The 24,856-nt window shown below is 32.6% G+C and overlaps 1 protein-coding gene across 2 annotated transcripts in view; it reads right to left on the bottom strand.

Annotated features, from left to right (window-relative positions):
* LOC108905300 (protein tincar) overlaps positions 1-24,856 on the bottom strand; it is a 224,274-nt gene that overhangs the window by 118,951 nt on the left and 80,467 nt on the right. For both annotated transcript variants that reach the window (XM_018708107.1, XM_018708108.1), the window contains exons 3-4: positions 9,926-10,044; positions 4,144-4,357 (exon numbers count right to left, since the gene is read on the bottom strand). In XM_018708107.1, coding sequence (XP_018563623.1) covers positions 4,144-4,357; positions 9,926-10,044 — 333 coding nt within the window. The remainder of the gene's footprint in view (positions 1-4,143; positions 4,358-9,925; positions 10,045-24,856) is intronic.

Raw genomic sequence — 24,856 nt, 5'->3', positions numbered from 1 at the left:
AAAGGTAACCGAGAGACAAGTACAATAAACTAAATTTAAAAGATGGGCTGCGGGACACCTTTGTGAAAATTCAATTTTCCTTTTCAAAAAAATAATGTGTACAGCGACGTATTTCTCACTTATGCCATGTTCGTAAGTTGAAGAGAAGTATCGATTTTATTACAAATTTTTTTTGGCATAAGTGTCGCAAGGGACCTAAAAATTGAAAACTTTGTAAGAAAATGTGAAAAACATCTTTATTTGTCTACCAATTTCTCATTAATGCCAATTAGAAATATGACATATTATATTCGAAAAGCTCATAAAAAACATTGGCATAAGTCCTACTATGAACTAAAGAAAATAGGGCGTTGGAAAAACATCAAATATTGTACACAAAACTCTTCAGGAGCCCGTAACAGAACAAACAACTTCTTCATCGATAAAATCAACAACACAAACGTTAAGTAACCTCCCTCGAACCGTCACTCCCAAAACTTATTAATCGATTTAAACAACTCGGCGTCTCAAGGATCCATTAACGACCTTACACACCGCAAATTTATTTAACTATGTATGCACATCTCCAGTGGAGGTCTCTTGAGGTGCGTCCTAATGGCAAAATTAAATTTAGCTGCTTAAAGTGACACGGGGTTACGTCTTGTGCTCCACGAATGTGCTCTTGACTGACAGCAGCAAGCTCAGAAATAAACCGACAAGAGAGTTAAATAGGAACTTGGGAAACAATAGTATTAGGAAAATAAAATACTTGTTTAAATAAATATTAAAGAAAAAAACTGGATGTGTTGGTCGTATCACATTTTAGAATTACCCTATACAGGGTAATTCATTAACAATAGGAAAATCGAAAGCTGAAAAACTACACGTGAAATGGTGACCATTGGCGCAAACATGCCTTATCCGAAAGTTTATAGTTTCGCAAATACAGGGTGTTGAAAGTTAAAATTTTAAATCGTTTTTTTGCGATTATTCTGAAAATATGTAGGTTAGGAACTTGAAAATTTGTGAAACTATATTTTTTAGGCGACGAATAAGATGCGTGTTGTAATTTCAGCATTGCCAATAGAGGGCGCCACTTACGACCAATTTTACCGAAAATTTAGTTAATAACTTTTTACCCTGTATGTCTAACTTGGAACTTGATTCAAAACCTGAAATAGCAATCATTTTTTCCATTAATTGTGTATTCTTGTTTCATTTCGGTATCCCGATCCGTTTTCGAGAAAAATCGATTTAACGAACGTTATGTTTTGATAATACGAGATATTAAAAGCGAAACAAACCAAGTTATTACAACAATTAACAATAAAACAAATTAAATTCGTAATAATGATTTAAAGTCAGTGTTCGAAGAATCCACCACCGTTGATTTTACACATTTTACACAACGTTTTCTGAGAGATCTTCGAATTTGAAACAACATATTGGGATTGCGTTTGACTACGTTGGCAGCGATTTGTATTCTTTGCCACAACTCTTCACACGAACCAATAGATTCTTCCAAATAGAAAAATGAAGAGGATTGAAGTCCGGACTTCTGGGTGGCCAAGTAAAAATGCTTCCACGGCTTGAAGAAGTTCCACTTTATTTAAGAAGAGACATGTGGTTCATGCACGACGGAGCTCCACCGCATTTTTCTTGGCCAGTGCGTGCATATTTAGATGCAGTTTTTCCAAATCGCTGGATTGGCCATGTAAGCATTTTTGCTTGGCCATCCAGAAGTCCGGACTTCAATCCTCTTGATTTTTCTATTTGGTCTCGAATGAAAGATATAGTTTACAAAGAATCTATTGGCTCGTGTGAAGAGTTGTGGCAAAGAATACAAATCGCTGCCAACGAAGTCAGACGCAATCCCAATATGTTGTTTCAAACTCGAAGATCTCTCAGAAAACGTGTAAAGTGTATCAGTGTCAACGGTGGATTCTTCGAACAATTACTTTAAATCATAATTACGTATTTTATTTGTTTTATTGTTAATTGTTGTAATAACACGAAGAAACACTTGGTTTGTTTCGCTTTTAATTTCTCATATTATCAAAACATAGTGTTCGTTAAATCGATTTTTCTCGAAAACGGATCGAGATACCGAAATGAAACAAGAGTACATAATTAATGGAAAAATGATAGCTCTTTCAGGTTTTGAATCAAGTTTCATGTTAAATATACAGGGTAAAAAGTTATTAACTAAATTTTCGGTAAAATTGGTCGTAAGTGGCGCCCTCTATGAGCAATGCTGAAATTACAACACGCATCTTATTCGTCGCCTAAAAAAATATAGTTTCACAAATTTTCAAGTTCCTAACCTACATATTTTCAGAATAATCGCAAAAAAACGATTTAAAATTTTAACTTTCAACACCCTGTATTCCCGAAACTATCAACTTTCAGATATGGCATGTTCGCGCCAATGGTCACCATTTCATCTGTAGTAACTTCAGCCTTCGACTTTCCCATTGTTAATGAATCACCCTGTATATAAAGAATAATTCAGGTCAATTAAATTAATTTTTGTTATAAAACTTTATTAAATGAATTCATTATAAAACACATTTTTCATTTTAATTCCAAACTAATAACTGATAAAAAAAGGATCTAATATTGTTACGATTGTAGCGAAGTGAAAGGATAGGATAAAATTTATTAATTTAGGTAATGAAATTGGTAAATATTTCCCTTCGACCAACATTCCAAAAATGCGTTCTTTATTCGAGATCATCTACACGAGGCTACCCTTCTCCCGGGGCTGCTATAGTGACGGAAACAGAGTTGCCAGACCTTCGATACCCTTTTCAATAAATTCACAAGGCCTTCCATTAGAATCTATAGGATTATTGAAATAACTTTAAGTAAATCCCATGTTTCAGCCCTTATATTTATTAGATTACGAAGATTCAGGATGTATGTTCTATTTTCGTCTTATCCAAAAATATGTATTGATGGTATGTTGAATGTACTTTCAATCAATTTTAATTCCTAATACAATGTTATTTTTGCGTAGTAAATTCCTATAACAGCTTCTTTAATATTTGTAATACATTGTTTTGTTCGCGTTATGGTATGTATTACGATTGCCAGCCGATAAATGAGTTTCTAGGTATAGTAAGTACAGTCATTGAAGCTTTTCACCTCCGAATTCTTTGAAACTGAACCGATCGACTTGAAATTTGGCATAGTTAGAGAAAAGGTCAATGAACATTAGTGACATAGCACCGATTGACGCTTCCACCCAGGTGGGGGTTGACACACCTTCGCGGGGGTGGAAATTTTTTTTTTCAAAGATAACGCTGGAAATCGATAGAGAATCAAAATTTGAGCAATAAATATTCGAAGAATTTTTTCGAGAAATCAATAGTTTTTTGGTTATTCACGATTGAAAACTTGGAATGAAGTGAAAAAAAACACTTTTTCAAAGTATTTTTCACGAATAACTCAAAAACTACGCATTTTATTTAAAAAAGTGTAATGAACAAAAATGTAGCTTATAAATAAACAAAGAAAATCCTTTTGTAAAACGTGTTGTACGTCCTATACAAAGCGAAATATGGCTTATTTTAATGAGTTATAAACGCAGCAGAAGTTTGGAACCTTATTTTAGAAACACCCTGTATACAATGAACAGTCCACGAAATCATATTGACTTAAGAAATAAACCCCGTCAGTTTGTTACGAAAATGAGCCCGGCTTAAATGGAACATGACTAGACTACAATCGGGGCGCTTCCCATTTTTATAGATCTTTCAACTTTCCAGAATATCCTAGCCCCCTAGTTTACCATTCCGCACTTTGCTGAGTCAGATCCATCCGATATTGGCACTTAATATCGGTTATATTAGTTTGCCGAGCGGGATTATGCGCTTTTCTGTTTTGACGAAAGTTATATTAGTTTTTAAGCGGCTTGGGAAAACTCAACTCGATAATTATCCGTCAGCGAGGTGTTCGACGCCTTTTAAATTTTAATTTTAATAGTTTTCGCTTATAACGATCTTTTATATAAAAAACAACTCAAGATTGTAACGAGCAATTAAAATTATTTTTTTTACCAATCGACACCGGTCTCCCCTACACATAAAAACGCAAACATTTCTCTCCCTCCACCACGATCAAACATTTTCCTGTATCCCATCGAAAATATTTGGTGCTTACCTTGCGCCAAGAAACCGGCTTCTATAAGTTTAGCCTCCATAAGTAGCTTGGGGATGAGCAAACAAAACGATATGGCGATGTGGATGAAAGGGGCGGTAGGTCCCCCGTATCTAAATAGGCCGCACCCGCCACTCTTCAGGATCTCGGGAGACTCCTTGCTGCAGGTGCCCATCTGTCTGCCCAGTTTGTAGCCGTCGTTAGCCAGGTTGCCAATCTGAAAGAAGAAGATTGTAACTATTACATATGATAACTTTGATTTTTTGCTTGATTCGTGGTAGTTATTTGTTTAACTAGACAGTAAAGTACAAGAGTTAATACCGAGGCGCAGCCGAGTCCCTTAAAGCAGCCAAGGCATTGAATCTACTTTACTGCCAAGTTAAATACACAATTTTTTCGCCAATTAATTTTAATTTTATTATAATAGCAAACAAAGCTATCTATTTTATATTAATAAAATTGTACGATACTAACGGGTGATTCATTTAGAGGTACTATTTTCAACAACAAATTCTATTTTATGGTGCAATCTTTATTATTATACAAAAAACTATTTCTGACATTTATTTTTTAAATATTATTTCTTTCAAATGTTGTCCTCGACTGCGGTTGAGATGGTCCATTCTGAAGTTCCAATTTTCGATGACACGTTCGAGCATTTCGAGTGGAATTTGACGAATGACCCGAGTAATGTTGGCTTCCAATTCCTCAATCGTATTCGGCTTATCCATATAGACTTTGGACTTCACGTAGCCCCAAAGGAAAAAGTCTAGAGGTGTGATGTCACATGATCTAGGAGGCCAATTCACTGGTCCAAATCGTGAAATTAACTGTTCATCGAATTGTTCTCGCAATAAAGCCATGGTTGCACGGGCTGTATGGCAAGTGGCGCCGTCTTGTTGGAACCAAATGTCATCGAGATTACGGGCTTCAATTTCAGGCAGCAAATAGTCCGTTAGCATGGCGCGATAACGGGCGCCATTCACAGTTACGTTCCTGCCGGCCTCATTTTTTAAAAAATATGGACCGATGATTCCACCAGCCCATAAACCACACCAAACCGTTGTTTTGTCTGGACGTAATGGCAGCTCTTGAAGTTCTTCGGGTTGTTCTTCATCCCAATTACGGCAATTTTGTTTATTAACATAGCCATTAAGCCAGAAATGGGCCTCATCGCTGAACAAAATTTTGGTCGAAAACATTGGATCTTCTTCAAGCTGTTCAAGAGCCCAAAGACTGAAACGGTGACGATTTGGAAGGTCAGCCGGCTTCAATTCTTGAATGAGTTGAATTTTGTATGCTTTCAAACCAAGATCCTTACGTAAAATACGCCAAGTTGTTGCATACGACAAGCCAAGCTGTTGAGATCGGCGCCTAATTGATTCATTATGGTCATCACGTATACTCTCGACTACCGCCGCAATATTTTCTGCACTTCGTGCTGTATGCGGTCTATTTAGTCGTCGCGTATTATCCAATAATGAAAATTGGGTTTCAAACTTATCGACGGTGTAGCGAATTGTGCGTTCGGTGGGCCGATTATGTAGACTATATGTTGCTCTAAGAGCACGAAATACACTCCTGGCAGAACGCTGATTCTCGTAGTACAGCTGAATTATTTGTAGACGTTGTGCCGGGCTAAGTCTTTCCATGATGAAATGTCAGACAGTACTGAACCAAAATACCACGACAGTTCACTCGACTCATGCGTGATCTGTCTTAAACTCGCTACTGAAAAAAGTACCTCTAAATGAATCATCCGTTACTTTCAGGAATAATATTAATTTCATCAGGTCGTCTGTGGTTGCTATGAGACGAGCGTTATTAAGTAAATAACTTAGATACACAATAATCGCCATATTGTTCTTATTTAAATCGATAAAAATAATTATTTATTATTTGAGATGGAAGAATTCACATTAACTCCGCCAGAAATTATTGAATCAGGAAAGCAAATAGAGTGTAAGTTATTACTAGAAATATCGAAGAAGATACATCAGCAAACATATAAAAAATTTATTGATTACCGGGCTGAAAATAACATTATGTCTTTTTCAGAAAATGTACTATTGGTAGGTATATTTTTCTGAATTAAGCAAAAGTATAAAACCTTCTTCATTGATCAATATATGAGATGCTCAGAGCTACTTTGAATTCTACAACAACATCGATATTGGAAAGTATCTAAAATTAAAAGCATTCTTGAAAAGGCAATCGGATGGATATCGTGATAAAAAAATGAACAAATAAAAAAATTTCTACTGGAGGCGGGATTATTCGTATACGAGACAACGTCTAGGAAATGAGTTTTCTTTAGTGGGATTATCTGCAATGGTGTTGGCAGTCTTGAAATTAAATTTTATAGACCTGCAGAAGGTTTCTGATTTCGAGACGACTTTGGTGGTGAGTCGTTTCAGATCGCATAGAAAATACATTAAAATAGTTCGAAACAGTTAACAGTTGTTGTGGCAACGTTGATAGTGCACTGATATAACTTACTACGTTCATTCCGGGTGACTAGGTCTACGTCGTCCAAATTAAAGTAAAGTTTAAAAAGCTCAACTAATTATTTCATTAACAAAAAAAAGGTTTTCAGATTCATCTAACTCCCACATAAAATTACGCCTTTATACACTTACTGGCATCATATACAGTCATCTTAGAACTACCGCAGCATAGTGGAATTTTTGGTCTACATCAAAATATTACGATTGAGCCAAACATGCCTTAGTCAATAATTATTGCTCCTTCGTTCTACAGTGTTAAAGTTGAAAAAATAAAGGCCAGACGATACCAAGCCTGAATTAAGAATTAAGACCAACATTACAGCAATTGAAAGCAAGTCATTTTATGCCTTATTATGTGCATATTTTTGGACAAAAAACTTTAGATTCTGAAATTTCCTTCGAATCGTAGCGGTTTTTTTAAAATAGTTTCATAAATATCTACTTTTGTTAGGATTTAATAATAGGTTTAAAGGATTTTTGATAAATTCTCAAAGTGCTAGTTCACGAGAACCAAAAAATGCTACGATTGCATGAAATTTGTGAATCCTAGAGCAAAAATATGCGAGTTCGAATACGTGATTACGCATAAAATGATTTGCCATAATTTAGGGCTTGAATATCGAAATTTCCGCAATTCCCGCTTAAAGTACAGATGTTTACGAGTATATTAAAAATTTGCTACGATTGGATGAAAATTGTTTTGCAACAAGAATTTTGTCCATAAAATCCCAAAAATTCCCACTGTGCGCAGCGTGTTTTTTTTTATCATAGACAAGTTGGTCGAAACCGTTTTGTTTTAATCCCAAAGAGCGCGTGGTTGAGCAGTGTCCCAGCCTTCCTGGGACACCCTGTATTAGCAATCAACGGCAGCATCCGATGCGATAAGGCTCGCGAACAAAGCGTCGATGCAATTCCAGTACTCCGGCATCGCTATTCGTGCCGATTGTCCATTTGTGCAGGGACCGGTATATATCCCACCGGCCAGCAATGTGCAGTGATATGTGGGAAGAGAACTCGGCATGCAACTCGCGGGTCGCGTCCATCCTCAGGTATCGATCTGCTCGAATATAGACTTGGAAATCGGCGACTTGCGTAAGGATCTGTGTACGTGCATTGAGCGAAATTATCCATCGGGACAATGCGGGTAGAGCGACAAGATTCGAAGGCATTCCAAATTAATTCTGTAACTTATAATAATTTTCTGTGGTCTGAAATTCTTTCCTTGTAAGGACATCTTAGAATTGGAACCTTGAAACTTTTGAAGCTTATGTAAGAATCAGGGTAATATTATGATAAATAGTTTAATAATACTGTTAATTAATACACAACTTTTATAATTGATCCACCCAACCACCTCACCGTGCGTCTATCTCGATACATTGCAAGGTCAGAACTAACTTGAGATTAAAATATGCTACAACATTGTTTATAGTTAAGTCACGTAGGCATTGATCCATATACCAAATGCTAACACTTATCTCATCAAAGGTTTACAATAATAATTACTTATCTGAAACTCTTGTTTTGCGTGACGATGTCAGACTTTGCACCTTGAAATTTACTGAAGCTTGATAACCTATAAACTGCTAACATTTTCTATTTAAATTTATAATTTGTAAGGTTTGAACATTTTTTAAATGTTATTCCTTCAATGTTTTTAAAACATTATCTTCTGAAGTTGATAGTTGATATCGACAGTAGCTGAAGGCTAATTTGACGTACGTAATATCGCATCCATACAGAGTAATTCAGAACTAATCAAAAAATTCAGGATGTACAGGGGACTGTTACAAATTCTCTTGTAAAGAAAAAATCAAAAAAGACAGTTCGAAAATGACTTAAAAATACACTACTGCACGGCACTGGAAACTGGTCCACTGTAAAATCTGATGGCGGCAGTGATAAAAACGAACAAAAACTTAAAAGAATTTCGCAAGGAAAGGAATAAATAGAATTTTATAGCACCTATTTTATATCAGCAATTTAACTGATTTTGCCGCTATTAATAAAATTAATTTATGGTTTTAAATAATAAAATAATTTGACATACCTGATGCTACAACAACTGTTCAAAATTTTGTCCACCAAAGTGTATACACATTTGGGTCCGTTTTACTCAGTTTCTACTGTTACAATACCTTGATACAAATGTTTTCTTGCTTCACCAACAATTAAAATGATACCCATCAACTCCGATTTGCTATACACGCAAGCCATTTTTGACACTAACTACTAAAAAACTAGTGTAAACACTATTTCAACGACTGTAAAATCAGATTTCAGTATTCGGAGTCGCTGAGGCCACGTGGCTCTCCACGCGTATTACGAATGACGCTAGAGACTACAATTGTCCAGCTATGTAATGTTGAAAGTACTACAACTTCAATAATTTTTTCTAGGAATCTATAAGAATTTTACAAAAAAAATTTTTTACGATATTGATTCCATTTTTCATGCCGCATCTATTCCCAATTTTTTTTTGGATAAGGTGTGAATCACCCTGTATATCTGGAAGGGATGAATGCGATACTTGTGATTTATTAATTAATGCATTATATTTCTTGTAATATTCATTTTGGTGTGCATTGAATCATCAATGTAGCCTTCTGCGATGCTATTTGAACCCATCCACCATGACGTTTTAATGATGAAAGATCGACTTCTGTGTGCGCTAACACGGTTCCAGAGGATGTCGTTGGAATGCGTGTACAATTCTGGGTTTGCTAATTTAAAAAAAGATGCAATTTCTTGAGGCATTTTACTAAATTTGTTTACTCCTACTACTTGACGTGTACATTTGCCTTTCCGATAATTTAAAAAGGAATAAGTTGTTACAATTTGGTGAGACGTAAGCTAATATACAGGGTGTTTCGCATAAGAACCGACACAGAGCAGGAAACATGAAGGAAACCCAAAATATGATGATTTAGCGCAACTTATCTTTATACCCCTGGAAAGTTATAGGCCTTGAAAGTGAGATTTCAAATTTCGAAAGAAAAATCAATATTTCAGATGTACAGAACTTACAAAAAACATTTTGGAAAAATTTTGGATAGTGGCCGTAGAAAAAATATTCAAAAAAATAGTAAATACATAAATCCCTTCTTCTCAAGACTCAATCCGGGATTGTTTTTTATTACAAGCTTATTGCTTTTCTAGAAATGTAAAATTGAAAAATAACTGTGATAAAAAAAACCTTTATCGTTTTTGATTACAATAATTTTAGAATAATAGAATAATACGAGTCTTGTATTATAATCACGAGTTATTAAACTTACCTTTAAAATTGCCACAGCAAGAAAAAATGGCAAGAGTAGCAAAGCTGCCCCAGTGAGTCCCAAGCTGCAGTTTAGTTCCAAATATGGCAGACCCTCCGGCCACGTTAGTACAGAGTAACCTAAAAATAATAAATTTCTTTACAGACGTATATCAGAATTCAGGGAAAGTAAATGAATCGTTAATGACAGTTTCTTTAAATAAGCCACTTTTTATGTTTTTGACACTACATTAAGTTGCATATACGTGTCAAAAACATTTTCAGTGTCGACTTATTTACTCTTTTGCACACATTGTTTACTGAGTAGATTTTCATTCAATATAACAATTATATTTTTCAATCAAAGTAGCCTGATAAATAAAAATGATGGCTGCTGTAACAATAACTATTATTTGTGTCATTTTGACACTTAGTGTTAAAGTGCTAAATAGAAAATGCATTTATTTACAATTGAAGAGTATGCAAATATTGTCTTTGTCTTTGTATATGGCTTACAAGCCAGACAAGCAGCCCGAAAATACCGACGAAGATGCCGAAATAAACATCAACCTGCCCATACAGTCTTTAATGTATCATTTCGTAGACTTCGAGAAAAAGGTAACCCCGCTCCAAAAAAAGCCATTAATCCTACTGAAGTAAATGTACAAAAGGAAGAAGATATAATAGATGCTGTCATTGACAACTCTTCAATTAGCGTACAGCAAGTAATCTTCATTTATCACCGAATTTTGTATGGCGTGTATTGAATAAAAAAAAATTACATCCTGGAGATGCTCCTCAGCGATTAGAATTTTTTCGCTGGTTATTTCAACAACATGCACAAAATGATAGATTCAATTCGCTTATCATGTGGCCTGATAAAGCGTGTTTTATTAGGGTCGTCATAAATAATAATAATAATAATAATTAACATATCTGGGCGTTACAAAATCCGCATGCAATTAGATCAAGATGATTTCAGCAGTGCTTCAGTGTCAACGTTTGGGGTAGCATTTCCAACAATAATTTACTGCCTCTACATGTTTTAAATGATCGTTCAAATGCAGATCTGATAGAACTTTCTTGGAAAACAACCTTTTTGATTTCATTGATGATATAGGGCTTAATATTGTACAAAATATGTGTTATCAGTACGATGGTGCACCACCACATCGAGGAAGCGAAATAACTGCTTGGTAAAATTATAATTCCCCGAATAAATTGATAGGTCAACAAGGTCCAATGGCATGGCCATCGCGTTCTCCAGATTTAAATCCATAGGTCTTTTATTTATAGGGGTATATGAAGCAGCTTGTCTACCATGTCGAAATCAGTATCCGTCAACAGTTACGTGAAAGAATTCAAGATGCAGCTAACCAGATAAGAAATGATCCAAATCTCATCCGTCGATTGACGGAATCTTTAGTTCGCCGGCTTGCATTCGAGTCGAGGATGGAAATTTTGAACAATTTTTATAGTCTTAAGATTTGTTAATTTGGTTAATAAAGATTAACTAATGTTTAAACTTTAAACACAAATAATAATTATAGTTATAGCAACCATCATTTTTACTTATCAGGCTACTTTTATTGAAATATGAAATCATATTTTCTAAAATGCTTGTGATTTCGAAATAGAAACGAAGACTGCGCGTCTTACGATTTCCGCTCATCTGAATGTGCTGGTTTAAATGCTGGGGTTTTAGTATTCACAAAAGGTCACGGTTTGGATTACTTCAACGCAAACTGCTAAAGCTTGTCATATTTAAAATCAAAAATAGAGAAAACGAATACCATCCTCCCCTAAGTTCAATTTTTACGTATTATTTAATTGTAGGCGACAAGAGTACTGAATTCTGAAATTTAAGAGTTTTTTTGTTGCTTTTTAACAGTCGTTCTCCGTTACCCTTGAAAACAACCAGATGTCGCAACATAAAGTTACTGCTTTCAGCAAACCCTAAATAGTTAAACTACTGCATATTTAAAATCTTTTATCGTGGGAACGGCGCAGTTAATATTCTTTGACCGAAAAACCATTTTATTAAGTATTCATTAGCTTTTGAGTTGGTTAATCGATATCTACTTAAATTACCATTTTCCTGAATGAAAACATCAACTCCGATGACTGCCGAAACTGATTTCACTTCCCCTGGTGTCCGAAACGTAAGCGTAAATCGACGCGTGCAATAGAATAGCCTCCTCCGAAGTGGTTAGGTCTCCCAGAGGTCAACGAATATCAAATCACGTCAACAGAGTCATCGAATAGGCAGCCCAAAGACCTCAGAATGATGAGGTCGTTGAGGCAGCCCGACAAATAAATGGGAAACCAGTAAAAGCGTCCCGTGGAACAATCTAATATTTATATGTATTTATGCAATAACCTCGATCAAATCCTCATAAATTTTATATGTGGTGGAGAGAAGTCGTACAGTTTCGTGGAAATGCATGAAAGTTTCCCGCTGAATTATTTAATAAATGCCGTACGTGTCCTGTAACTGTGTTACTTAGTTCTTGCCTGCTGTTTTATTGTGGTTAGATTTGTAGTTCAAGGTAATTTGAACATCGTATGATTTAAAGAACAAAAGTTTCCGTCTAGATATCGGTCTAGATTTATAAATTTTATCTTGATAAAAGGTATGATAACAGATTTCTTCAATAATCATTTAATCATATTGCAATAATGTATTATTTTATGAAAATAAGCTTGGGGTGACCTAAAGACAGACTAATAGTGCGTTATATTACAAGTGAATGGAATCAGCGAATAAGCGAAGTGTTTGGCGCCTGAGATGCAGTTTTTTAACGAAAAAAAAAATAGAAAACAAGCAGTCAAGTTTTAGTTGTAAACACTGATTTCGTCATAACTCTAGTAATTTCAGTGATACAAAAACTTTTCACATAATAATTACCCTAAATCAATTTCTAAATTATTTTCGAATATTCAAGATGTAGTGAGAAGCGAATTTGTAACAGCCTGTATACAGGGTGATTCAGTCATAATGTCATTAATTTTAAGAGCAGATAGAGAAAAATGAGTATAATACGATGGCGTAATTAAAAAAAAATTAAATGCATATTTAAGCTGAAAAAATTTTTTTTTCAAATCATTATTTTACCCCCTTTTCAGGCTGTTACTAACCGGCTGACGTCAGCCGGCTACGATATGAACAAAGCGACCTAGATGCAATGTTGCCATATTTATATATTTTTCACATATAAAGACAATAAATAAACGGTTTGCTCACGTCAGCCAATAATAATTTAAAATGCTATAAATCATTTTTTTTATAATTATGCAATCAACATATTAAATTGTTATTGTTACCCAGCAAGAACCTCGAGGAGATCTGAGCATGACCCATCATAGTGATAATTTTTTAATTTGCTGTAAGCCTTCTACTAAAAATTGAAAGTAACNATACAAACAATTAATTATGTTAAAAAATACAAGCAATTATCAAAGAAAAAAATGTAAATATAAATTTGTCAAACAAAAATAGGAATGAAGTTTCTACATATATAGAGACGACAATTTCCGTTTTAAAAAAATGTATTCCATTCAATAATGGAATGTTTAAAGCTGAAATGGACTGCAAAAATTATGTTGAACATAATTTAAAGTAAAAATTACTTACATATTTACAAAAATTCCTACTAATATATTTTCTTATAATACATTCCTCAACAAAATCGTATGTATTTTGTATTGATATTATTATAAAAGCATTTGACGTATACTAATTCACATACCTGTGTCGTTTGACATTTTACATAAAAAGTAGACTTAAATGAGTCTCTCTCCCTCTCTTGTAAAATAATAATTTTTGGAATGTCTCAAAAATTAAACACCTAGACACACAGTTCCTATATGCACTGGTGCCACTGAATATTTCAGGAATTTTGAAAACCAACATTGCAATAACGCCACCGAAAACAAGTAATTCCAGTTTTTAATGGCATCGTTCTCGAAGATGAAAATGAAAGTCTATTAATATTCCTCGCGAGGTGATAATTTAGAGCTTTTCTTAAAATATGCGGGAATCGGAATTGATTGCGGAAACGTAAAATTTTCAGGCGGGATATTGGGAAAATTACGATTTGCAGAAAGTGTATTAAATTCCAAACTTGGCACCGCAGTTTGAAATATTATACGCCAGAATGTTTCACGAGAATATTTCCGATAAAATTTCCGCAAAATATTCCGGCTTGCTTCCATTACAGAAATCTTCCCGACTGGCAAATTTCCAGTTGCTTGTATTTAATAAATCATTTCGTCTAAGGGTAATGTTACTTTTTAACCACGCGTACAGGTAAGCAATTATGTCAGCAAATAATTTTGCCATACAGTCTTTTTATATAGAACATCATCAACTTTTCCCTTCCCTATAATAAAAAACAGTTTTAAGTTTTTTTAAATTTGCATCAAGCATTTTTAGTTCACCGGCATAAAGAGGAGAATTTGGAGAAATTAATGGCACAGCAAATCATTTATGTAGATTGAAAATAGCAAGGGGCCAAGATTGGACCCCTGTGGTACACCTACCCTTGCCAAAAATAGATGTGACTTATAACCACAGTAATTTACGTCCTGATTTCTTTGTTGAAGATATAAATAAATACAAAAAAATAAATAAATACATCTTTCATACAGAATAAATTCATAAAACTTTGCTATATAATTAAGAACTGCTATAGGTCAATATTTGTCACAACATTACGATCAGCTTTTTATAAATAGGAAGTAATTTTGTACCTTCAAAACGTCTTGGGAAAAAAGAATTAATTGACTTCTGAAGTACTGAATACATTCGGAAAAAAAATTATTAAAAATAAATATTATAGTGCCGAAAAAAATATTATTATAGTGAAAAATCGAACTTATACTTGCTTTCAACAATTTTTGTTACAATTCGTATCAATAATTCTTTGAAACTGAACCGATCGACTTCAAATTTGGCAGACAGTTAGAGAAATGGTCAGTGAACATTAGTGACATAGCATCGATTGACGCTTCCACCCTGTTGGGGGGTTGACATTTGTTACTTACGAATTTTATGTAGCTTTTACACTTTTATTGACAATTCTAATACAATTTGTAAATTGTCTAATGGAAATAAAGAAATTGAAAAATTTGGCACCCCTTCTCGGAGGTGGAAATTTTTTTCAAAAATAACGCTGGAAATAGATAGAGAATCAAATTTTGAGCAATAAATATTCGAAGAATTTTTTCGAGAAATCCATAGTTTTTTAGTTATTCACGATTGAAAACTTTTGAGTGAAAAAAAAACACTTTTTCAAAGTATTTTTCGCGAGTAACTCAAAAACTACGCATTTTATTAAAAAAAAGTGTATTGAACAAAAATGTAGCTTATAAATAATCAAAGAAAATTGTTTTGTAAAAAGTGTTGTACGTCCTATACAAAGCGAAATATGGTTAATGGAAGGAGACTTGTTTTGGGGGGAATACTCGAATCGATGTATTCAACGTCAAATAATGCAAAAAGGATTAATTTTACGTGTATAACGCTCCTGGAGTTTTTTGTAATACTCGAAAAGACCTTCAAAATGGGCACTTATAAAAGTTGATTAGAGCAAAATTGAATGAGTTATCGTCAAAAACAGATGGGTTGCTCATATTTTTTAAGGAAAAATGAGCAGTAAACGCTGTACCATTTCCATCAGAATTAAAATTAATCGTAGACCCTTTACAATTAGTTTTATTTTAGTGTTTTTTTGAATAATGTACGGTAAAAGTTGAAAACGTATTTTTCATTATTAAAAAAAATTGCTTTATTTATATAATTACTCTGAAACTATGAAAGATACATAAAAAATGATAGACAACAATAATGTAGCTTTTTATCAACAAATATTTTGCTTTTTTTATTCTTATAGCATAAAAAACAAAAACTGTCAATCGGGCTTATGTCACTTTTGAACTTGAGCCTAAGATGAGCCTTATTCTAAATATTCATGCAAATCCATGCAGTTTCAAAGAATTCGGAGGTTACAGCTGATTTTCAGCTTCAATGACTGTGCTATTAGTGAGTGTGCTAAATGAGAGACTAATCGAAATTGAATTAAATTGAAGTTATTTAAAAAGAAAAATAAAAAATTGAACTTTTACAAGCTGTACCCTGCAAACAAATGACAATTCGAAAAAAAAATTCTTTACATACTGCTATTATTTTAATCCCTAGAATCACCTCATGGAGTTTGCTCATAGACTTTGAGAACACCCTGTAGACAAATTTAAAAATAACCCCCCTGAAAATTATGTGAAATGAACTAACATTAATTCATAACTCAAATATAGTTGAAGCTACACACTTTAACAAACTTCTCGCATGGAATCTATCTTCCTTTAAAGCTTCAACAAAATCAGAAGGGGGCTCGAAGGTACAATAAATGAATTGGAATCGTTCCCACAAACGTAACTAATCCTTTATTTAACACACAAATAAAAAATCGCAATCGACCCGCCAAATTCACTCACACACCCCAAAAAAAAAGAAGTTAATGGAGCCGTTGCGAGACAACGGGGCTCAGACGAAAACAAACTCGGCCCACTCGAATCCTCTTAAGAATTAATTAGTGCGTATTGAAAGCCTGCGAGAAGAGAATTAAATTCAACTCAATACCCTCGTCGTGGAATTAGAAGGCAGGATTAAACTCGAACCTCAATTGCTAAACCATCTAGATTACATCTAGACAGCTGTGCTAATTCTTGAGGCCCATACGACCACGTTGGCGCGGGAAGACGTCGGGATAAGTGACAGTTTGTTGTTGGGATGCCATGCCGTTGCGAATGTAGGTGGAGAGGGTCTCGACAAACAGTCTGTAATTGAGGTTGATGTCTGGAGAGCAGCAAAAAGTAGTAGGCACCGTTAGATCGATATACTGTCGCAGACGGGCATCTCAAATTCAGACTCTGTGTGGAGAAAATGGTACAGTGTTCTTGATGATGTATCTTTTAGGTCGACACTGATAAGTTCGTGGAAATTTACATAACCCTGGTCCAAAAATTAATAGGCGAGCGGTTCACCCCCTAAAAAAAAGGCATGAACCGACCAAATTTTTAAAACAAAAACCTACAGCATGAAACTTTTTTATTTTACAAAACATATTTTTCTGATAATTTACATATTTTTTTATATTTTTCGGCGTGGGCAATCAATTGTTATAAACTAAAAAGTTGTAAAGAAAAAATACTCGCCGAATGGCTTTGAAAATAGTTTTTAATTGTAAAATGGATCAAAATAAACACTTTGTGTTCTTTAACAAAAATTCGAAAAATCCTTCATTTCCGAGATATTTACAATTTAATGTGAAAAAAGTGACGAAATCGACAAACTTTCGGAATTTTTTTCTCAAAAACTACTGAACAGATTTTAATTCTAAAGAAAGCATAATAATCGGCAGATTTTCTACTTTAATAGCTGTTTTACATTGACAATTTACTGATCAATTAATTTATGAAGTCGCTTCATCAAGAAATTGGAGAAGTGTAATGCACCAAATCTGCTGTCAAATAACTTCATGAATTTATTCATCAAGTTCTTGACGAATTAGAGCATGTTCTAATTTTCGTCAATTTCTTCGTGAAGTTCGGAAGTACCAACCCAACAGATTTCCAGCCTCAGATCAGTAATGAGGTTATGTTATTGGAATATGTAAATAATTGTGTGGCGTCGTACTAGTTTTGCATTGTTTTTACTGATTTGTTACTTACAAAAACTAATATTTATATAATATGTGTCAGAACGGTACCGCTGTTGTATCACTACAATTATGAGTGGAAAGGTGACATTTTTGAAATTTATTTGCTTCTTTGATTCATTGCTAGAACTGATTCATACGTCAAAAAACTTGACAAAGTCTGTAGCAGTGTAAAACCACACTGTTTACCAATAAATTCGTGAATTAATTCATGAAGAACTTCGTCAATTTATTCATCAATAAATTGTCAATGTAAAACAGCTATAAGATATATTTTTTTGGTATGGGTCAATCATTTTATTGAAGGTCAAAGCGAGCAAAAAAAAGTCTTTTAAAGAAAATTATGATAACACTTCAAATTTAAACTTTCTTTTTACAATATCTTGGATTAGATTATATTTACAATAAACATTATTATGATTTTTTTTAATCGATATATGTTAACAGTACAAATGTTCAAAAGATCATTTTGTTTGATTTTGTAGCCGGAGTAAGGTTTTTGCAAGCAATTAGTAAAATTTAAATATCGATATCGATTCGATATCGATTTTTGGTTTTATAAATGACTAAAATTGACTTGAAAGTTATACCAAAACTAAACTAAATAGGCTTTTTAAATCGTAAAATTAACCTAATAATAATGATTGACCTAGCGGTCTCGAAAAATAAAAAAGTTATTGGATAATTTATTGTATGGGATAATTATTTTATTTTTATTTTACAAAAATATTAAGGGCAATAAAAGTATATTAATTTCTTTTTTATTTAATTTTGAAATAATAAGTTTTTTTCGTTATTTTTGACAAGTTCTCGAGTAGAAATAAGCGTTTCATAATCAATTTTGGATGGAACATTCCTACATTCGTCTGAGCACGCACAGACTGCACAACATTCCAGGTTCGATGACAAACAGTTAGAATTTTTCGTAGAACATTTTCCACTACATGAACAAAAATATTTTTGAAGCATATCTAACGCAATTTCTTCAAAATAATTAAAATCCATACAACCAAACATTAATAGTAATATAATTCTAATCATAAATAATAATTTTTGCATTAAAAAAAGCATGAAAATAATTATTGCAAAAATTGTATTTAATTATTATAAATGTAGGAAAAATTATGGTTATTTCCGCATTAGCCGATTGAATCATTAAATGTTATTGTTATATATCGATTAAAAATATCCTAATAACATTATATTTACTGTAAATATAATCTAGTCCAAGATATTGTAAAAAGAAAATTTGAATTTAGTGTTTCGCACGCGACGTAGCGCCACTGACGCCGCCATTTTGATGTGTATGTTTATAATGATATTCTTTAAAAGACTGTGTTTTTTACACTCTTTAGGCCTTCAACAAAATGATTGGCCGATACCAAAAAAATATATTTTAAAGTAAAAAATCTGCCAATTATTATACTTTTTTTAGAATTAAAATCTGTTCAGTAGTTTTTGAGAAAAAAAAAATCCGAAAGTTTGTCGATTTCGTCACAATTTTTGTCAAAGAACAAAAAGTGTTTATTTTGGTCCAAAAACTGTTTTCAAAGCTATTCGGCGAGTAATTTTTTTTTAACTTTTTTTTGTTTATAACAAATCACTAAGCACGCGGAAAAATATAAAAAAATATGTAAATTATCAGAAAAATACACGTTCTAAAAAAAAAGTTTCATGCTGTATAGGTTTTTGTTTTAAAAATTTAGTCGGTTACCTTCATTTAGAAGCATCTTTTTAGGGGTGAACCGCTCGCCTATAAGGTGAATTTAAAATTCGCGGGTAAATATAATATATAAATATATATATAAATAGTAAATATAAATATATAATTTTGAAAGTATACAATTATTTTTTGTAGGTTGGTAGTACTATCATTGGTATCTATGCATAATGGGAAAAAACAAACGAATTAAGTTTATCTGTCAAAGGCTTTAGAAAGATTGATACAAATTACGTCTGCCCGCATCTATTGAACAAATTTGTGACTGCCTACTTTCCTTTAATAAAACCATACTGAGCAGAATAGTAACACTAAACTTTAGCAACAAATAGCAAAACTTTTGTCAGTATAAAAGTGCGCGCATATAAAAGAACCCTATTTAAATTATCACATCTTTCCAGTTTGTCGGGAAGTGGTAAGGAGGATATATGGGGTCAAACGAACACGAATTCAGAACAAAATCAAACAAAGTGATTCGATATGTCCCGTGAAGGAAAGCATAAAATCGAAACGTCACTCCAGTTGATAAAGTTGCTTAATATTCTCTATATAATATGGAACTCCCCCCGAGAAATAACTCAGTGGTATTGATTATATGCCTTAAAGGAATTTCCCAATCTGTTTGCAACCCAGTTTCCCTGGGGCAAAACTACAAGACGCAAAGACTAAAGTTGTTGGAGCCTTCAATCAAAGCGAGATTAAAAGTCACACAACAACTTAGATAAGATAAAAAAGTAGGTTTTATAACTAAATTCAGAGTATGTTGTAACTGTATAAATAAATGTCGAGGAACAAGGATATGTTCTGTAAAAAAAATGTAAAAATCGATTTTTACGGTTATTTAACAGCACGCAACCCCTTTAAAATACTTTTCTTGCAGCATTCAAAACATTTTATTAATGTGTGTGCTACAACTTTATTTATAAATCAAGACAATAATTTCTCTTAAAAAATTACTTAAAAAGAAAACACCGTCGCGTCGCTAAAATACCAAATCGAGACAAATATGTCAATGTTGTGTTCTAGTCTTGAGACGATAATCGTAGAGTTCGGATATATGCGGCTTTTAACAGAGCCGGACTCAGTTTCTTAATGTGTCAATGGATATGTTCACATAAAATATGTTATAGCACAATAATATTAATACTAAAATTTAAGGCTAAATATAAAAGTTAATAAAATACATAAAAAAACTCATCCTACAAAGTTTAGATTTTTCAAAGTATGCCGTTTAATAATAAAAGTATTTAGTATTGATTCGGCTTGGAATTATGGTCCAATTATTCCTTATACATTTTAATAACTGAACCGAGTCAAAAATAAAAAAAGAGGGGTATCTTGCTATAAGTAAGATATGGATAAACAATATTTATCCACAATCACCTTATAATCGAACTTTTATCCACACATATGAACCATCTAAAGTGATATTTCCACTGGTGGAATAATGAAAAAATAATAAACCTATAATAAATCAAATTTAATTTATTTACTTATTAACATTAACATTTACATTTATAGTAATAGACATTTCATTTTTTGTTTTATCACATTTAACTTCCTTTCCGTTAATAGCAACCCTTGTAACATTATTGCCATCCAGAAATCCCTATTATTACTGCAACCTTAAATAATTCAAAGTAAATGGTAACGAGATATTACCTTAATCATTAAACATTCTTTATCAGAAGCCCCAGTCAAAAATTCTTCAATATGTGCTCTTTCCAATACTGCAGCATTTTTTGCTTTGTATCCTCCCGATTAACTTTTCAAATAAGCTGTTAATTTGTTATATTTTTCAATGTCTATATTTTTGTAGACATTTATAGTAGCCTTCAACATCGAATACTTCGACCAGATAGATGAAATTGCATATTTTTTCTTCAAATTTAAAAAATACGATAGCATGTCTTCTTCATTTATTGTAATTACTCTCCGTTTTTTCCTCCATTCGTTGAATTTTGCGAACACTTTTTCGTAATGTTCCATGGATTTCGCTGGCAATAAATGGAAAATTGCTTCTTGAGCTTCTTTAAAAACAGCCACAGGAACACAATTACTTTCTTGCATTTTTACGAAATTCAGATAGAACTGTTTATTAAATAATTGAAATAAACCACGTACCATAGCAGCCAGTAAGTATAACACAACCTACCACGTTTCATTGAGTAGTAGTAGTAAGAAATACAAGTCGTGCGAATATTTTTTTATTAAAGTTTTTATTAAATGTCGACAGGTGGTACAAATGGCTCTGGGATATTTCAGGTTCATCAGGTTGAATTTTTCATTGACCAGTTTTCGAATCAATTCCGCAGTCTTCTCACTTATCTTATAGAGCTCGATTTTTTTTGTTCCTGGAACAATCCTTCGACCACGAGGTGCACACACTTTCGACCGATTTTCCTCGTCATCACATTTCTTAAATGAAGGACAATATTTGTGAACTTAACCCAAACCACAGAAGGAGAAAAAAATACTGAAACACAGCTTTTCCCTAAAATATCGCAGGATTGTCGAAAGTTCAATAAAGCATACTCACCAGCTATCAAAATATGTAGTTACAAATGAATTTTTAGCTACTTAAGATTGTGTTCCAATGTAGTCAAAAAATAGTGTTTCTTTGTGGTACTCGGAGTTTGTTGTGTACCAGTTGTAATGCAGTGCTATCAGATCTGCGAGCGGGAGGCGGAGGATAGGTGTGGGGGAGAGGGAAAGATAATTGTTTATTCGACACAATCATACATGTATCTATATTAGAACACATGATTGCAGGCCACCATATACCCAGTTTCTGGGTCTTTTCAGGATCCCCTTTAAAAAACAGTTTTTTAGCCATATTTTCCGTAAATGGGCAGCTCCGATTTTCATTCCAACGAAAATCGACTCCATAAATGTTCCAGAACACCCCCTCGTTCTTAGATTTCCGGGCCATTTTTGACAATCCTATGCATCATTGAGGATAGCTGTGTCGTGTTTTAATTGCCTTTTATGCACTTTAAATATCCTTGCGTGGATAAAATGATACTTAAAACGCTTATACAATAAATAACTATTAATTTTTTGTCAAATGAAAAATTACTCTGCCTCATCCATCATTTTATAGCTGTATGCACACAAAATAATCTGAGATCTTTCCTCTAAACCTTGTATTATTATTTTAATAAAATAATATAAAGTGTTATGATTAAATGTAGGATTATTTTTTCGTACCTATATTTTTTAAAATTAACTCGGGAATCGGTTCAAAGAGATTTCGTATTTCAATGATGTTAATAACAATAAACAGTGTTATTAATTTGTCTATGTCTGAGTGTACAATTTCACAAAAAAAAGTTTCTGTCTCAAAACTGTTTTTATTAAAACAGGATAACTAATAGTTAGAACCGGCAAACTTCAATTTTCAATTTGAAATATTATAATTTGAGAATCATTAGAGGTATTCTAACTAGTCGTGCTTTAGTTTTAAGTTTTTAACATTTTACTCACGTGACAGACATCTTTAATGTCATCAATTTAAAGAACATTATTTTTTATCTCGATCTATTCATTAATTTAAGCGCAGGTAATTAGGTACTTTCGATGCAAATTTAAACTTTGCCTAGGGCGTATATAACACTCCGCTCTGGGCTTTGCATGCATAATATCTGATATGAACATTTTATGTAAAATCAGTAAGGGTTCATTCATTGAAGATATTAAAACGACAACTATGCGACACATTTCTTTTTTAAACATTTTCATTCTTTTTTTCAGGTAAGGAGCAAAATTTATCTCCAGATGCCTATGGAACCAACTTGTAGTATGTGTAAGTAAATATAAATATAAAATTTAGTTTTTTCAATATTTCGAACAGTACAGGGTGAACCAAATAACACTTGATAATAATCAAACTTATCTGAAAATGTATGAGTGTATACGTGAAGTTAATACTTTTTAAGAAAATCTAATTGGTGCAGTAGAAAAACAAATACAACAATTCTTTAAATATACACAGAAAAAAAATCACCCAATTTCACTCAATTTTACTCAATAAAATATCAATTTCTATCCACACACTATTAGTATAAATACAACTAAAATTATATTGCTAACTATCAATTGAGTGACTTTTGACTCAAAATAAGTGTATAAAACCAATTTAGAGTTGACTTTTTCTCTAATATGATTTAAATTTAACTGCATTGAATAATTTTTTACTCAGACTTTGTTTTTAATTAACTAAATATTGAGTGCAAAAATAAATCACTCATAAATGATTAATTAGGATATACAGTGTTGAAATTAATTAGACGCTATACAGCGTGTTCTGCAAATGTTGAACTATCAAATTAGGAGAGATATTGTAAAAATAATGTCTCAAATCTCCTTTTTTTTGATAGTATACATATAGGTATTAACCCTTGAAGTTAAGAGATGAAAATCGGTATTTTGTAATAACTTTTTTGTAGATTATTAAATTTGTATAATTCTCGGGTAAAAGCCATGTTATTTGAAATTAGGTCTACTAATTTACTTAATAAATGTTTATATATTATTAACGCTTTATATTTTCTTGAAATTTTAATTTAAATATCATTTTCTTAAACTACTAAACAGTTATGGTGGTTTCAACAGAGATTTGCTTTAGAGACAATAATTTAGATCTCGATTGGTTCACTGATCGGATAAATAAATTGTCATAACCTATAATCTATATTGTACGTTANTATTTTCTTGAAATTTTAATTTAAATATCATTGTCATAAACTACTAAACAGTTATGGTGGTTTCAACAGAGATTTGCTTTAGAGACAATAATTTAGATCTCGATTGGTTCACTGATCGGATAAATAAATTGTCATAACCTATAATCTATATTGTACGTTACAAATACGTAATTATAGATAACAATATAACTATCCGTATATTTAACCAAATATTAATCGAGACTTAATATATTGTCGTTAATTTATTGTAATTAAATAGTCCAGTCACTTATGGCGAAAATAAAGTAAAAGCTCCCAATTTTTTCGGATAGCATGGAATTTCCTGAAAATTTGCATGCAAGCTCATCTGACCCCCCACTTCAAAAGTAATATTGTCTAGATGTGTGTTTTTTTCTATTTAGGGGTGAAACTTCCCTTGTACGAAAAAAATGCGAATTTTAAAGATTCAATTCATGTTCAAATATATGTTTTTTAATATAATTTATGAAATTTAATTACTTTTCAACCTTTAAAATTATTAAAAACTAACCTTCCATGGCCAAAAAAATTGAAAAAAATGTTTTTAACAGTTTAAAATATTCTTTTAGTGCATTCACAATGTATTGCATTTCTTTTGTTATTCATTAGAAAGCTTACGACTCATTACAAAGTTGCAACCCTTAAAAACCATCCCTTATAATAAAATAAACAAAAAAATATTATTGAAAGCTTGAGATGTTTTAATGGTATGCATATGTTGAATTATAAACTTTTTATTGGTTTTCAAATGATCTATGATATATTGCAACTTTTCAGCCACCCAAAAAACC

This window comes from Anoplophora glabripennis, unplaced genomic scaffold (assembly GCF_000390285.2).
Source record: "Anoplophora glabripennis isolate ALB-LARVAE unplaced genomic scaffold, Agla_2.0 scaffold257, whole genome shotgun sequence".
In the NCBI taxonomy this organism is placed as follows: Eukaryota; Metazoa; Arthropoda; class Insecta; order Coleoptera; family Cerambycidae; genus Anoplophora; species Anoplophora glabripennis.
The sequence above is the reverse complement of the archived record's forward strand: the minus strand, read 5'-3'. Positions and strand labels throughout refer to the sequence as shown.